General features: G+C 39.1%; 2 protein-coding genes across 2 annotated transcripts in view; both read right to left on the bottom strand.

Moving 5' to 3' along the window:
• Window positions 1–646: 646 nt before the first annotated feature.
• Window positions 647–4,060, bottom strand: sp5a (Sp5 transcription factor a). The gene is made up of 2 exons (XM_084422068.1): window positions 3,862–4,060; window positions 647–3,095 (listed from the first exon to the last, which is right to left on the bottom strand). The coding sequence occupies exons 1-2, from the start codon at window positions 3,910–3,912 to the stop codon at window positions 2,037–2,039; spliced, it is 1,110 nt and encodes a 369-aa protein (XP_084278194.1). The 5' UTR covers window positions 3,913–4,060; the 3' UTR covers window positions 647–2,036.
• Window positions 4,061–6,273: 2,213 nt separating this feature from the next.
• The window catches only part of LOC311299055 (myosin-IIIb-like), a 121,148-nt gene continuing 109,054 nt past the window's right edge, over window positions 6,274–18,367 (bottom strand). The window contains exon 29 of the mRNA XM_084422446.1: window positions 6,274–6,790. The gene's annotated coding sequence lies outside the window, so the exon portion shown is untranslated. The remainder of the gene's footprint in view (window positions 6,791–18,367) is intronic.

Raw genomic sequence — 18,367 nt, 5'->3', positions numbered from 1 at the left:
CAACTTAAAATACATTAAACTGACTTAAAAAATTGCTTAACTTATTTTGATGAGTTAGAGCAATGTAAAAACACATGTTGTCACAACTTGTTGATTATATAATTTTGTTAACATATAATTCAGTGTAAAATAACTGTTTTAGCAAAAAAGTTTAAAGCTATTTATTTATAATTTAAGGTAATAAAAAAAAAATAGGGCTTTTCTTCTTTAAATAATTTAGAATGTGGTTATAAAATATTTAGTGCAATCATGCTTATGAATGAAGATCCAGAAAATGATTACGTTTAACTAAACTGGCATAGACACAAGATTTCTCTGATTACATAAACAAAATGCATTAAAATACTTTTTATAAGTAGTACTGTGAGTTTGGAAAGAAGTGGTTTTAAGAGAAAACATAATAATAATAAAAATAATACCCCCCCCCCCCCCTTTCCACATTTGAGGAACACATTACAAACACCCAAGTGTCAGAAACTCAAACACAATCTTCACCAATAACCTTTCAGTGTGTGTCCTCAATGAGAAAGCAGTTTTATGAATCCAAATCAAATTTGATTTCATAGTGCGTTTAATAAACAAAAATGAGTGGGATATTAAAACCTTTTACAATTTATGCAGAACTGGAACGATTTGCAATTGAAATCATTAAAGCAGCCTGGCACTGGTTAAGGTGTTGCTGTATTTGCACTTAAATCTGAAGAGACAAATATACTGTTGAAAACATTTGAGTTATAGCTAGATCCTCTAAACACAGGTAAGTGGGCAAACACTGGACAAGCGTTTAGTGCCAGGATTTGACCAACGGAGGCGCTGTTGCTGGAGAAGCGTGCCAAAAAGCCCCTTCCAAATATCATTAATAAACGCTTCCTTCATATATTCCAATCTGACTTAGTTTAAGAAAACTGTACGAAAAACCTCATTAATGACCAAATGGGCTTTCCGTGCAACTCTTTCTCCATGCAAAACTGTCAGTACAGTTCAGACATATAATTAATTATTACCATCATTCTCCTTATATTTAGAGTTAACTGCCAGAAACGCATTGAGATTGAGGTTAAAATGGACTTGATTTGATATCATTGTGTGTGAGCACATCAAAATCTGTTATTGCAGTGCATCTGAATATGCAGTATCTAGATGGAGCAGATCTGTGCGGCACAGAAATGATATTCTATTTTATAATTAATACCATAGATGGTATTAAATGAACTTTAGATGACACGATAGCAACACAGTTCGTCACGTACGTTTTTGATTGATGAGATTTCGATGCAGCGCAAAACACTTGAAGAGCGTTTCTTTGATAGCTGGAGGGCTTGTGTGTGTATTTTACACATCAAACACTGACAGCATCTGCAAAATGCTCACGTGTGACATGAAAAACAGAAAAATACAGCTGACGTCAGTTAATGTTTGCTTTATTGTCATTTTTGCTAACTTAAAATCCTGACGCCGTCCTTCGAACTCTACGCATCCTAATAACTGATAAATCTCACAGTGCTCGATTCTCAATCACAGACGCCCGACAGAGTTTCACCGTTTCTCTGTCAGGCGTTTCATACACACTCACACGCTATAAAACTTTGACATCCATTTAACTTGCATTTTTCCTCTTCAAAAAATAAATCTATGCACTTTTAATGACAACTCCACCTCGCCGTCTTATGTTTCGATGGCACGTACAAGTCATTGTCTTTATTTTCACACAATAATTTGGGAAGTTTAACAGATGGTTTTTAATAGCATGCTAGAACACCCCACAAGGAGCGAAAAACTGACACTTTCATTCAACAAAAGCTATCAATATATTTACAGGATAAAGAAATCTTCCACCGAAGACAGAGATCTTGACACAAGTTAAAACTTGTAGCTCAGGGACGGGACACATTATCCAGGGTTCCTTTAGGAACGACTTGAAAATGATATTTACAAGTCCGAGAAAAGGTGAACCTTTTTAATGAAAAAATAAAGTTTTTCGCTTCATTTAGGATCCTGAAGATCGTATTGCACTAGTCTACGTTCATCCGGGTCAACTACACGGGTCTCAGGTCTTCTCTTTTCACGTAATCAGTCTTTTCGTGACTTTTGCTCTTCTTGTTCTGGTGCGTCTTCACGTGTTTGGCCAAATGGTCGCTCCTCATGAACCTCTTGCAGCAGTCCGGACACACGAAGCGTTTTTCCCCCGTGTGAGTCCTCAGGTGCCTCTGCAACTCATCCGATCTGGTGAAGCTCTTCCCGCAGAAGAGCCAGTTACACACGAAGGGTCTCTCTCCCGAGTGCCAGCGCAGGTGCGCCTTCAGGTGGGACGTTTTCCCGTATACTTTCCCGCATCCGGGGATGTGACAGATGTGCTGCTTCTTCTTCCCGGGCTCGTCGCTGGAGCTGGACGACTGACAGTTGGGACACCGGCATCTCCGGCAGCGCCGGGCCGTGGCCAAGGGGGATTTGGTGTGGAGGAGGGCCGCGATCTGGGTCTGGTACTGCGCAAAGTCCGTGTGTCCCAACACCAAACCCCTCTGGATCGGGAAGCGGTGGGGACCGAGGGGCGACGGGTGGCTGACGTGGTTTCCCTGCTGAAGGCTCCACCACGGTATATCCTCGCCCGGGTTTGGAGAGAGCTGTCTCGGCTGCTGATGGACCAGGCCCGAGTGTCCCGGGACGAAACCGGGGATGGAGGGTGGGATGGGGGCCGGCGCCGCGTAGCTGACGGCGGGAACGTAGGTCGGCGGACAGCTCGACTGTAACGACTGCATCGAACACGGCAACATCTTAACCGGAGAGAAATCATACGGATACGTGGGATCGGCCGGAGGGGTCAACGGGAGCTCATGGTGGGAGGCGTAGGAGCCCTGCAGGTGAGATTTGGAGGATAGTCCAAAGGAGGTATTGCCGGAAAGCGCGGATTGGGGATTCGCCTCGTTACTCCACGGGTGGAAAATCCGTGACGGCGACCCGAGGGTCGTGTCGTAGGGAACTTGAATAAAGTCCGTGTGGGCGGATCCGTGATGATGACCGATCCGGTTACACGTCGCCGCTAAAAGTGCCAGAGGAGAGTGTTTGCTGTTTTCCGGCGAGGAGTTTGGAGTGCGATCCTGGATCGTGAGAAAGAGCCATGTTAAATATTTACACATGACGCATGGTAAGAAAGAAAAAAAAAAACACTTTTGGGGGAAAGATTCCTACAAAATTCTCATGCAAACGTACTTTATTTCACAGGGTTTATGAAGGAATTGAAGCAATATGCAGATACAATTTCAAAAGGAGCCAATGAAATTCAATTTGCATAACTTTAGCTGCATTGGTGAAATATGTTTAGAATCGATTTCAAGTTACCATTTGACTGGTTTAGCATTAAATTTAGGATTAATGGCTAAATTAGTTACACTTACAATGAGTTTGACTTGTTGGCTTGCTCCAAAAATCACAGGCTACGATAAAAAAATTATAATAAAAAAAACACTAAATTGAAGTTTAATTGCATTCAAAATGAACAGTAGCAAGTTTATTGCACTTTTTGTAGCACTGAATTTAGAGATGATTAAAATCGAACTGTAAATTCTGTAAAGTAAGAACTTTTACAGTAAGAACGGTTAAATCGAACTGAAAACTCTATTTAATCAAATTCTAAAAAGGATGAACTAATTAAACTCATGGAAAAGGCATTCTCGTATTTTGCTTAATGATCAATCTGAAATCGTTTGAATAATAGTTCGCGGGATAAAGTAATAATGTGTCGTTGTCAGCAGTAGTTTGCGTAGTTCAGAGACACCCAGATAAGTCGAATAAGCATCGTTTCTCCGCGTTATGCCAGCGACAGAAAGCTTTAATTTTCAACAATATCTGAAAGTTTTGACGAACCTGCAGAAATGCCTGTAGTGTGTCGTTCCTCAGCACAGCCACAGCTGCCATGGCAACACTTCCTCGAGTTCCTCAAGCTTCTCGATTTAAAGCAGCCAAATTCAGTTGTTCAAAAATAAAAAAGACTTGAGCGTGCAGTGCGTGTTGTGCGCGGTGGCGTCGCGTCCTCTCCTCCAGCTATCCCTGGACTATCTGAGGGAGTGAAGGATCACTTCTTTGGATTTGATAAGGACTTTGGTGGGCCGCCAGCCAGTCAGGAGTGAGATTTATGACTTTGAAGTTCGCCGCTGCCCAATCATCAAAGAAGAGCGGCTCTTTGAGAGGGGGAAGCAAATCCTCTGAATCCACACAAAGCTCCTATGGTGTGTTTGTTGGTCTGGATAAAAGGGCTGATTATTAGTGGGGGATGGGACGGGTGGGGATAAAGGCGGGACAATTAATGAAGTAATCACTATGTGGGAAATGTATATACACAAATAATTGGATTTTCTTGATCAAAGACCCCCTCGCCGCCTGGAGACCCCCGCTATTGGATGCCGGAGTCACCCGATCCCCCTTTCTGTAATTAAGGATTTGTTGTGCGACTATGCGACTGTGTGTTATCTCCAGAGATCTCACGCGGGCTTATGAGATAACTTCAAGAGGAAGGAACCATTTGACTCAGTATAAAGTTCACACATAGTTTAACATTTAATTTACGACTAATGGCTAAATTAGTTACACTTACAATGAGGTTGACTCCAAAAATCACAGTGAACATGCCATATCAGTCAGTTATTATTCCCACAATGTAGATAAGTTTGCAGTGGTGTCTTTCAAAATAGAATTGTTCAAATAGAATCTAGTGATTTAACAATTAGAAATTGCAAGTCGTCATGCATGTGAGAAAATGCAAGATTAGGGTCCAATTCTCACTTTTAACTACGACGTTGCCTCACTAAACTCATAATTACTGCTCATTAATAGGTAAGTTGTAGTTAATAGTTAAGTTTAGGTATAGGGATTAAGGGATGTAAAATACGGTCATGCAGAATAAGGCATTAATATGTGCTTTAGAAGTACTAATAAACAGTCAATATCCTAGTAATATGATGAGAAACTAGTTAATAGTGAGCATTAGACCCTAAACTAAAGTGTTACCTAACATTTTAATTGAATTACAAATAACCCAACATGAAATATGTGGTAACACTTAATAAGGTTTCATTAGTTAACATGCACTAATAAGGAACTGCACTTCTACAGCTTTATTAATAGTTGTCAATGTTAATTTTAAGATTTACTGATACATTATTAATATCAAAAGTTGTATTTGTTAACATTAGTTAATGCACTGTGAAGTTACATGAACAAACAATGAAACGCTGGATTTTTAATTGTTAACAAAGATGAACAAATACAGTAACAAATGTGTTGCTCATGGTTACTTCATGTTAGTTAATACATTCACCAATGTTAACAAATGAAACCTTATTGTAAAGTGTGTCTTAAACACATGATTTTCCCACAGAGGTTTTTTAACAAATAATAAAAAAATAAGACTGGGTTGTCAACAGGACGGCTCTCAAATCACATGCACTAATTGATTGTGACTAAAGAACAAAAGGAACAAGCGCTTATTGTTCTCGTAGTTGAAAAGACAAATCATTTAGTAAAGAACAGTCCCACACCACCCTGTGCAAGTCAACGTCGACCCATCAAGGTGTGGAGATGACACGATGAGGATGATGATGATGATGATGTCTTAGTTGTGTGATTTGCAGGCTGGCGAGAGGAGGAGATCCAGTCTGAACGTTTTCCAGTTCTCCTCCCTCTTCTCCGCCCCGAACCAGTCAAGCTTTCAATGCAACCCAGTCTCCGGCACACGTGACGCCTCCACAAATATTACAGGAATCGAGCATCGTAAACGAGTGCTCACGTGAAAATTGCTTCAAAGTTTAGCAGTTTCTAAGTTTTGCGGGCGAGTAAACTGTCACATCAGTGAGCGCAGCTTCAATGTGAGCATGAGACTAAATAAAAACAAGACAAGCAAACTCCCACAGAGAGATGCCTCTAATCTATGACTTTTTAAACTGTCCCTTTCCAGCAGTTTGGAGTGCTTGATGTTGAAGCAGATCAGCTCTTTTGATGGGATTAAGGTTTCTCACACAGTAACGGGGGAAGGAGGGGGAATCCCACAGGGAGGAGGGCTCAGTTTTCCTGAAGTCCTTAGAGAATCGCAAGGGGACACAATTCTGTTTATTCTTCTTAACAGTCACTGTTTCAACTAAATATCTCTCTTTACATAAGAGCATATTCCTGAGTCCTGAGACAGCTTAATAACGGCCACACGTTTTGGCAACCTTAATTCAGGTTATGCGGTGCATGCAAAGAGTTTTAAAAGTAGCAGCACACGATAAATGACAAAAGTGCAAACTTGATTTTGTTGACTTTATTTCTCAGACAAATTAGGATACAAAACAGCTGGTGAGATTGGATTGAGAACACCAACCCAAACGCACATGCCATTCACAGACGTGTGAACTGTACTGTATAGTTGGAATGAATACCAGAAAAGGGAGTTTTATATCAACACAACAGTGAGCAATGCAGGATGCACACACTTTGCTTTATGGTCAGTCGCTCATAAACAGCTCAGACCAAACTGTCTTAAAAAAGAAAGAAATAAAAGCAGCACAGTGAGTCAGCCGTCGCTCATCTAATCATGTTGTTTGGCAACAAATTATTGTAAATATTAACAGTTCAACAGGCTGCCTTTGAGAGTCCTTATATAATTAACCATTTCTAAGAAAACTGATAAATAGCACATTTGCCTTTCATAATAAATACGCAAATCCAAATACTGAGAAAATAATGCATACATAAATAATCGTTCCTCATTATTTTATATGTACAGCACATTTCGTAGCAAAACACTGGAAAAGGCGATCTGTGAAAGAAGAAAGAAAGAAAGAAAGAAAGAAAGAAAGAAAGAAAGAAAGAAAGAGGGAGATTAGTTTTAGCAGTTACATAAAACATAAATGCACGCATTTAATCCTGTAAAGCTTGATATTAAATAATAGTGCGATAAATCTAATTTTATAAAATGGAATCGAATCTTTATACAATATATATATATATATATATAAAAAAAAAAAAGTTTTCACATGTGTTTGTTGTTGAGCATTATATTGCTCACTGGTCATTTTAGTTAACAAATTTAACAAGTAATTCTTTGATTACTTGATACAAATATGAAGAGGAAGATTTATAGAATTATGCTTTACGGTCTTTTACTTGATAAAAAGTATATACTAACAATCAGATGACAGAAAGCATGTAGAAGATTGTGTGCAACAGGTTTTTTCATGTTAATAATTTAGTGACCAAAGAAACAGTAGGCTTTAAAGGGTTAATGGGAGATCATACGTAAATATTGTAAAATATCAGGAGTTCTCTGGTGACACGCAACTTTAAGTGACGTCTTCGGTCAAGATCACGGCGCTGTCTGCGGGTTTTTGATAAAACTGTCAACAGTCAGTTTTTCTTCACATAGGTCTTCTTCGGACAGGTCAGAGGCGTGTCTAGCTTTTCATGTTCTTTGGACAGACAGCAGAAGAAAATAAGGAAAAAAAAGTCTCAAAAAGAAAAAAGGGTCTCCACATCTGTCTCACACACAAGAGCAGGAGAGATGGAAAGGCAGAGAAATGCTCGGGGCTACCGGGTACGAGAGCCTCTGTAATGGTGTCTCGTATGAGAAAACATCTGTGAATTTCCTCAGTGATCTACAACAAAGTCCAACTCAGAGTAGTCACTCAGCGGGCCTTTGAAGTTTCTCCCTGACAGAAAGCTGCCATTGTGTTCTGCCCTCGACGCGGTGTAGCCTGACTCTGCTCTTGCTAATTTCCAACATTTTCCCCTGAAACCTGATACTGTTGCCTGTGCTCGGGCTGCGCGTTTAAAAGGAGCGGTGCGCTGACGGGCCTCGGGTCAGGAGATGAGGGAGAGGTCGTCCCTTAACCAGCCGCTCGCCGCTGTGTGTGGCATCGCAACTCTGACCCGCTCGGTTCCCGCGGTAATTGTTGGGGTCACGTCTGGCTTCCTCGAGCGGGATCAGAGGTTTCGGATTATACGGAGGGGCTGAACATATAGTTCATGGATATTTACTAATTTTAGATTCAGTCTGACGGGGTTTGAAGTTCTGTGCAGATGTTTGTCCTTGCGGCTCTTTTTGTTTGCCGAATTAATCAAACACTTGGTTTTTTGAGTGCAGAGAGCGAGATGATTAACATTCAGATTTCACTATACACTCATACCAACAAACAATTTTGACGGCAAATGAATATTAAACAATGGTAGGCCAAATGGAATTAAAGATCATGTTTAAACCATTGAAGGATGGAAAATAAAGCTGCAAAATCCACAAATCCCAGAGGACAAAGTATTGCTCACAGATCAAGAGACTTAAAGGCAGGGTAGGTAATTTCAGAGTTAGCTTTGAAAGCATGAGATCCCACCCTCCCTTCAGAGCGTCTCCAAAGCCACACCTTTAAAACACATGAACGTTCACAGCAGAGTCTATCACGAGAGGCGGCGTTCAACTACCTCATGTCTCAAAGCACATACCATTACAATAATAATAAACGTAAACAACTTAAAAAGAGCTGTAGTTGTACCACCTGACTGCTGCAGATTCATTTCGCTGTTGATAGTGTTTACACAGAACCGCGTAAATCTGAGTCTGAGGACGTGAACAGCTCCAGGTAGAACATCAAGGGTTGCTGGTTGTTTTGGTTCAGGAGGAACTGTAAAAGACGGCTGCGGTTTCGTTTGTGGCTCTCGGTGACTGACGTCTGTCTAACTCTGCAAAGCATGAAACGCTCTGATGACGTGTGATGTCTGCGAGAGCCGGTGTGTGGAGGTGTGGAAATACACATGTTGACAGGCAGGGAGGAAATCGTATCGTATTGGACGAACATATTTTGGTCATGTGACTTCCACAGAAGATATATACATGTTTTAATGTTTAGACCACTTCTATTATTGATTGCTATTGGATGTGAAGAGAGTTTCAACCAGAATAACACAAAGTTTTTATGAAAAATATTGCCTAACCTACCTTTAATTGAGTTCCTAGCTGTGCTTAAGAATCAACTTTATCTCAATGTTTCTCCTGAAATGCATATATGAAAATGCATATAGACTCAAATGTGTCAATAGTCAATAATGCATACAATAATAGAGCTATAAAGTAAATGTAGAAGGCAGCTCAGATCATCTGGTCTTGGAAGAATTTGATATTTTACAAATATTTTAATTGGTGAATCAGGAGACTTAAAGGGTTCACCCAAAAATGAAAATTCTGTCAGTAATTACTCACCCTCATGTTGTTCCAACCCCGTAAGACTTTCGTTCATCTTCGGAACACAAATTAAGATATTTTTGATGAAATCTGAGAGCTGATCTCACTCCTTCATAAGCTGCTAGGTAATTTCATTCTGCCAGCCCAGAAAAGTTAGTAAAGACATCGTTAAAATAGTCCAAGTGACTACAGTGGCTCAACCTTAAGTTTATCAAGCGACGAGAAGACTTTTTGTGTGCAGAAAAAACTAAAATAACGACTTTATTCATTTTCTTCCGGGTGGGCCTCTGACGAGAGTTCACGAGAGCACAATGACACATGCACGAGAACTGAGAAGGGGACGCAGATGGGTCTCGATGTAGTGTTTAAAATGGTTCTAAAGTGTGCATTTCCTGGATGTCCGAATCGTGAGAAACCAACGAGAAAACGTAAAAGTGCCTTACCAATGCCGCAAAATGAATGGCTTACCTTTCACACTTTCCCATCAAATGATCGTGAGCGTCATCTTCTCAGTTCTCGCGCATGCGTCGTGGCGTGTTCGCCTTTTTCTTTACGGCCCACACAGAATAAAATCAATAGTTGAATAAAGTCGTTATTTTAGTTTTTTCTGCACACAAAAAGTCTTCTCGTCGCTTGATAAACGTAAGGTTGAGCCACTTTAGTCACTTGGAGTATTTTAACGATGTCTTAACTAACTTTTCTGGGCCGGCAGAATGAAATTACCTAGCAGCCTATGAAGGAGTGAGACAACTCTCAGATTTCATCAAAAATATCTTAATTTGTGTTCGGAAGATGAACGAAAGTCTTACGGGGTTGGAACAACATGAGGGTGAGTAATTAATGACAGAAGTTTCATTTTTGGGTGAACTAACCCTTTAAGCAATATACTTCATTTGATTTTCATTTCATCTAAGTCACGATTGAGATACTAAAGAGATCAAGTTTAGTTTAGCATTTTTGTGCATTTAGGCTGTGTGTCCACCAAAGTGATTTTAGCCAGCTGAAAACGGCTAGCTGGGGGCGTTTCAGCCGCACATTTCAGGGTTTTTTCAGTTGAGACTTTTATAAGGAAAATCTGCAGAAGTGTATCTGATTTCACAGATAGCTTATTTCTGATTATAAAATGTTGACAGAATGTAAAGTGCTTGGTCTGGCCCTTGTTTTAAGTGACTTTGTTCCATTGTTGTTGTCATCTGTTGATGTTGTACAAGCAGGATGTGGTGGTTGGTCGCTTTGGTATTTGTCCCACCCCTCCTCCACTGTGATTGGACGGCTGGGTAAAAAGTGACAGTGATGAGCTCTGATTTTTATTCAAAGTCTCGTTGCATTGCTGCCTTTTGTTCCCATAGAAAGAATTAAAAAAATATGCTGGCCTCAGAAAAAAAAAAATGCTTTGGTGGACACACACAGCCTTAGGTTAGCATTTTAGTGGTTATATTGAAGTGATTATATTATATCCTATTAGTTATCCAACCCAGGGTAGGCTATTACAGTTAAGTATAGGTTAGTATAGGTTAGTATAAGTTAGCTAAAACGAAACCTCACAACATAAAAAAAATGGTTTGGTACTCAAAACAAAAATACCAGTAACTGAAATAAAATATAATTTTAACAAAACTTAAACTTTTATTTCATTTAGTTGCCAAGGAAACATTTCTTAATTGCATTTAGTTTAACTTGATGCACTTACATAACTAAAACTAAACAAAATGACTTAAAGGGTTAGTTCACCCAAAAATTAAAATTCTGTCAGTAATTACTCACCCTCATGTTGTTCCAACCGCGTAAGACCTTCGTTCATCTTCGGAACACAAATTAAGATATTTTTGATGAAATCTGAGCCATGTTTCACTCCTCCATAGGCTTCCAGTGTGACCGAAACTTGCTGGCCCAGAAAAGTTATTAAAGAGATCGTTAATATAGTCCAAGTGACTCCAGTGGCTCAATCTTAAGTATATCAAGCGACGAGAATACTTTTTGTGCGCAAAAACAAACAAAAATAACGACTTTATTCCACTATTCATTTCCTTCTCTCTGGATGTCTAGTTGGTTTGCGTAGTGTTTTTGCGCAGCGCGTCTGTGTTACACGTCACCACGTAGGCTCACTATTGGCCGACGCCGGTCATGTGTGTTTTGCGTGATGACGTGCAACACAGACGCGCAGCGCAAACACACTACGAGGCCCAGAGAGAAGGAAATGAAAAGTGGAATAAAGTCGTTATTTTTGTTTGTTTTTGCGCACAAAAAGTATTCTCGTCGCATGATGAACTTAATGTAGTGCCACTGTAGTTACTTGGACTATTTTAACGATGTTTTAATAACTATTCTGGGCCGGTGAGTTTCGGTCACACTGGAAGCCTATGGAGGAGTCAAAATTCTGTCAGATTTCATCAAAAATATCTTAATTTGTGTTCCGAAGTTGAACGAAAGACTTACATGGTTGGAACAACATGAGGGTGAGTAATTACTGACAGAATTTTCATTTTTGGGTGAACTAACCCTTTAACCTTTAAGTAAAATTAAAATGAAAACCAATTCAAAATATTAATAAAAACTACAATATTATCTATAAATAATATAATAACATCTATGATACTAAAATAATACCGATCCAACCCCTTTTTCTTCACAGTACCGCTCAAAAGTTTGGAAACATTAAGGTTTATTAATGTTTTTGAAAGAAGTCTCTTAAGGCTGAATTTACTTGATTAAAAATACAGTAAAAACAGTAATACTATGAAATATTATAACAATTTAAATGAATTGGTTTCTGTTGTACTATATTTATAAATGTAATTTAATCCTGTATTCGAAATCCATTACTCCAGTCTTCAGTTTCACATGATCCTTCAGAAATCAAACTTTTGACCGGTACTCTGTCCTAAAAGATTTTTTATTTATTTATATGATGCCAGAATTTAAATTCTGATAAACAGGAAAAGCTTAGCATAGAGAATCTAAGGCTTCAAGCTGAAATAGGTCAATTGCTTTCCACAGGTCAAGAGATGAGGCACAAGAATCAGTGATCACTCTTTCCATCACTGATTTGTTGTTTTTCCTGCTGAATGTACACAGGTCCTGGCCAGCTCTCTCAGCGCTCGCCCTCCTTGCGTTTGCTCAGTGGCAGCTGCGAGCACCATCTGGGAGGGCTTCAGCAAGGCCAAACAAAACAGGTTACACCTTCGGCCATGCCAAGTGCTGTAGCCTATTCCTGGTCTGCAGAAACAACAGGGGCTAATCGCAATTTCATGCTCTGATTTTCCCCAGACCTCAATCCAAGCCCCGCAGGAAAAGAAACTTTAGCTCATTTTCAGGAGATATGGGCTGCACGCGCTTCCATATGGCTGTGCGCGGGACAGTGTTCAGCTCATACCCCATGATTACAGAATTCAGCATTTTCACGTTTCTCCAACACTTTTCACTTGTCTCTATACTTAATGATTGTACTATCAGTGTCTAAAAGTAGATTTGCATACATTACAGGAGAAATCTGTCTTGTCACGTCAAATTACATATTGTGTTTGATAGCATTCTCTCTTTTTTTATATATATAAAATGGACAACTATGCTTATTTTCCAGCTAGAATTTTATTTATCCTACATACACACAAATAAATTATATTTTAACCATTTTCTACATAATTGCACAAAATTACAGCTTGTTTATTAAAGAATAAAAATATATTTTCATAGTATTTTTTTTTTACATTGAGTCTCCTTGTTAAACAAGTAACTCTGCTGGTCTGTTTGATGGTCTGACTGCCAATTAGTGTAAAATCTGATATAAGTAATTTACACATACACTACACCTTTAATTGATCAAATGTGACAGTAAAGACATTTATAATGTCACACATTTTTTTTTAATTGTGCCACTGTTTTCACATAAATATGAAGCAGCACACCTTTTCAACCTTTATAATGATCAGACATGTTTGTTGATCATCAAATCATCATTAGAATGATTTCTGAAGGATCATGTGACACTGAAGACTGGAGTAATGATGCTGAAAATACAGCTTTGATCACAGGAATAAATTCCATTTTAAAATATATTCACTTAGAAAACAGCTATTTTATATTGCAATAATATTTCACAATATTACTGTATTTTTGATCAAATAAATGCAGCCTTGGAGAGCATAAAAGACTTCAAAAACATATTTTTTTATTACTGACCCCAAACTTATGAACAGTAACGTAACAAATATTTAAATGGTTTATCTTTAATGTTTGCCTGTTTAGATTATCATAGTTTTAACTATAAAACAGTTTTTTCTATGCATTTTCAATGCAGCAAAAATAAACAATGAAGCCACAGTGAAAAGCTCTCAAAACAGTTTTAGAAAAAAGTTGGAAATCTGATTTTTTTTTAAAGAATCAAGTCGTCCCAGGACATAAAACAGCCTGTAGTTGAGGAACCGGAAATCGATTGTCAAAGTATAGACTGGTTTGGTAAACCTTAAATCTTTCAGACACAGTTGAGCTAATAGCTCGGTTACTACAGAGAGACAGATGACGAACATTGGCAAGATTTGGGCACATTCAAGTCCAAATGCAGCGGGGTAAAATCTCCCACTTTTATCCCTTCGGTATTCACTCAGTGCTCATGCAAATGTGGGTAATTCAGCGGGGCATAGAAAGCCCTCAACAAATTGCAGGTGTTAGGAAGCCGAAACAAAGGCCACTACAAGCCCTAATGGCATCCACCATCATTAGCAAGTCTTTGATGTGCGTACTCCACTCACTCTTTTATCTCCTTCTCCCCCTCTCAGCCCTTCTCTTTCTACATCTTACGCTACAGCTCGCTCTCTCCTTCTGTCTTTCTCCTCGTAACCCTCTCTCTTTCCGCGGTTCTTCATTAAATCAGTCTTTAGGGAGGGCGCCCACCCCTGTACCCGACATCTGTTTGGCTCTTATGCCTGTCTGTCTGTCACACATCAGTCAGCGTAAAAGTGTCGCGGTGCTAATCTGAAAATATCCTAAAGTACCTGTTTATTCGGAGAGGCGGCAAGCAAAGACGGCAAAATAAAGTGTTTACTTTCGTTCCCGGCTTTATTATCCCAGGCCGTGATTAGGAGGTGCAGCTCGCGGGAAGCGTTTACTAGCGAATGAACATATATGGGAGTGCGGGAGTGTGTGTTCTTGTGTATCAATGGCAGGTTACCTGCTTTACATCCCAGCAGGTTTGAAAGAGAGGCTTTGGAAACACTGCTATTCAAAACTCTTCCTTTGAACTCTAGAGGATATAGAGACAGGACAATGCTAGTCTATTTGTGCTCCCCCTTTGAAGTCCACCCTGTCTATTAGTATGAGAGAGTGTGCTGTCTGACAATAAATACTCCTCTATCTAAAGATTACGGCTGCAGAATATCTGAAAGGTGCCACATTGCTCTGCATACTTGGGAAAGAAAACACACGGTCTAGAACAAACAGTTAAAACCGAGGGGGGAAACTCTTCGGCGGAGTGCGGACCACATTAAAAGAGATCGTCAGGCGCTCCAGATGCGGAGGGCGCTTTAATGAGCGCAAAGAATAGGCAGTCCTGGTTTTATGGAGAGTTATTGAGATATTAAAGAGCACAGGTGCAGGGCCAACATTGAGCTTCTGACACGAGATCAGCTTTGCTTGTCACTAAAAGAATTGTGCTGGACAACCAGAGTTCCACATACTTTGCGCCATATCTTCGGTTTGATACTGTCTCGGTTGAAGAATGTCGGTATGAAGAACAGTCCCCGCCGTGAAGGCAAACTTCAGAGGGTTCTCGCAAGCACAAAAACTAGAGAGCTTGTTCAAAATTGATTTCCATGGCAAAACAGGGCCAAAATAATCTAGGGAACAAGATCTCTCTTAATGGATTCGATGTTCTTTAAAGAGGCACTCGCGGGTGTTAGAGTGACCTATTTCAGCCGGCGCTTTTCAGAGGAACTAAATATTCTCCGACGGGGAATAATGCTCGCAGAATATTCTCATTACCGCCTCATCCGAGCGCGAGAAAACTGGACACGGCCAGCTATGATTAGAACTAGAGCTAGTCAGTGTGCACACACTGACACACAAACACTGACAAGCACACATTCACAGAACTTTGTGATGATTATGTATGTTGTCTCTGTCTGCTGGCTCAAGCATTACTGTCATTCGAAATTAGGCCTCGAGTAAATTTGGTAATCGGTTCATTTTAATTCAGTGTTTTAGAAGGAAGTTGCATGGAAGTTGAGTATTAAATCGACACTTTCGGTTAAACATTCAAATGAATTCTAAAACCAAAATCTGACTAGATTGTGAGACATGGAGGCCATTTATGAACAAGGAGGTTCTTTATTCACTGTAATACATGGGAAAGCACTCGTGTCCACAACGCCTTCACAGAAGTGTGCATAATGTGCCTGCTTGAAAATCACTCACAGTAATATTTGTCTTTAAAATGTTTTCCAAATATGTCACAAACTTGGCATACATTTAAAGATCAAAACTTCTGAAAGCCTCTTGAGCCTACACACTGTCAGAAAAAAAGCACAAAAGCTTATTTACTGGGACGGTACCCTTTCAAAAGCTAAAGAGTGACCTTAAAGGCACATATTGGTACCAAAAGCGTATATAGGCTACAGAATTATTATCTAAATGGTAAATATTGGAACATTTTTGAAGGGTACCGTCCCAGTGACAGTGACAGAGTTTACCCATCTAACCTCAAAATCACAGTAAAGACTTACTAGTTCAGTGGGAAACTGCATTATGATGCATGTAAAAGGAAAGAGATGAGAACCTAATAAGAGGTAGCACTTTATTTTACAGCCCCGGTTCGGATGGACACACTATATACTTATTGTTGCAATTACAATAACTGGGTAATAACTAGGTACTAGTCCTGAACTTACCCCTAAACCTAACCTTAACCCATGAGGTTACCTTATATTACTCAGTAGTTTCTTGGTAAGTACACTGTAATTACATTGAAAGAGCAAGTACTGTAAAATAAAGTGCAACCAAACACAGAGGAGTTTTGCTCACCTCTGTCAGAATGAAAACGGATGTCAGCTAGATACAAATGAGGAAACTAATTGTAAAAATGAACAGAGGAAACTGGACAACACTAAACAAAGATCATGAAAATTTAGATAACTGGAAAACCAATTTCTACATACTCTTCTATAACGAAAACAACAAAGTACGCACCACTTTGAATATGCACGGACCATGAAATAAAGTGCAAATTTAGATCAGCTGTTCTCAAATTCATCTCTTCCGGACGAGCATGTTTCCCAGCATCTGAGAGCATTGTTTCATTACCATTATTTGACTCTAATTATTAATATGGGATATGTGTAAACTTGCGTAAAATACAAGAACAAATTCATCCACTTTTTTATAGTGACAGAAATTTACTGAACAAATGCCAAATTGGCTTCTTACCAAAACGCCACACATCAGATGATGCATCCACTCAGAGGATTGTAATTGATTAACAAATCAACCGAAATTTTCCTCTGCTTCATCGATTTCAAAGAAAAAAAGCCTTCATAGTGTTTGGCATGAGAGTCTCTAAATCAAAATGCCTGACAGCAGTTCTGAAGGAAAACCCCCATCAAATCAATATAACTTCTGTTACAATTGGCTACAAACACACAGATCTCCTCACTATATGCATCAATGAACCGATGAGAACCCGATCCAGAACAGACTCAACAAACATGACGTGCCGTAAACGGACAAAAAAAGATTGTGCCATTACTGACCTTAAATATCAAACCACCAGAATCATTTTGATATGAAATCTACCTGCAACATGCAAGTGTGGCTATAAGATATGTGAATTCTTGCTGTTTGAATATGTGTGCAATATTAATTAATTAAATTTCATTCTTTGAAAATATTGGAAATGTAACCTTGCCAATTCCAATAAGGCAAGCATGCTAATAAGGCTGTTTCTGACCCGAAAGCAGTTGAAAGAGAGAGCCAGAAAGATATAGAGAGAGTTTGAGAGAATAAGATCTGTCTACATCTTCACTAAAGATCAGATTTTCTTCTGGGCCCTGAGGGGTCAACAACTTCAGATGAACCAAATGATATGCAAATTTCATTAAACAGCGCCACAAATTGGCTTGTGTGTGCTGTGCGGCCCTTCTCATCTGAGAGAGAGATTTGTCCAGAATTTCTCATCCAGAATCTTATTTACACCAACATCACGGCAGGTCCGCGAATGTTGTGTTAAAAAAAAAAAAAAAAGATTTAGAGAAAAAGTAAAAAAAAAAAAAAAAAAAAAAAACATGTTTAAAGAACAAAGTGGAAAACAATTTGAAATGCAAGGCATTCATAACAGTCTTATCTTGCTCTCTTCATGTCTTTTTGTCTCTGTTTCTGTGAGAGGGGGGATCAAAAGCAAAAAATCACTTTTCATGTGCTAATGTTATCTGCCTCCTTGAGGAGAATTCAAATTAATGATTGTATCATTATTGGTTTGATAAACTGTGTTTAATGAAAGAACTATATCAAGGATGTGAATCAAAAATAAGAAAGACATTGTAGAGTATTCCTCTAACTTTCCATAACCATGAGAGGCTTTGAAATGCAGATATTGCCTGACGCCATGAGATAAGGTCAAATCTATCTCTGAGTGTGCAGGGCTGCCCTAAACATCACACAATATTCAAAAGGGCAGTTCAATATTTGGTTCAAAGGGCCTTAAATATGTAGGTTTAGACAATAAGGACCATCATAAAAAACTTTTAAAAAAACTTTATAAATGTATTCTCTAATCTTTGATTGTTTATAATTCAAAAGATAATAAATTTTCTTTGGTGAATTATTTTTCTCCCAAAATAATTCATTTGTACTCATGTATTATTTAATAATAGTGTCAGGTATGGGTGTGATGAAAGTAGCGAGGACTCAGGTGCAGAGTTAATGGGCTATTAATGATAATAAAATAAACCAAACCAAAAACTACCCCGAGGGGGAAAACAAGACAGACTTGACTTGAACAACTAGACTTGGCTTAACTTGACTTGACTTGTCAGAACCACACAGCAGGGAAACACACGGTGTACATACGACGACGAACCAGCACAGGACTGAAAACACAAGGAGAATAAATAGGGAGAGCAAACAAAGCAGGTAACGAGGGAGGACAGGTGGGGCAAATAATCAATAATCAGGTAACAA

Source organism: Rutilus rutilus (genome assembly GCF_951802725.1).
Source record: "Rutilus rutilus genome assembly, chromosome: 10".
NCBI classification, from domain to species: Eukaryota; Metazoa; Chordata; class Actinopteri; order Cypriniformes; family Leuciscidae; genus Rutilus; species Rutilus rutilus.
This window is presented reverse-complemented; position numbering and strand designations above follow the sequence as displayed.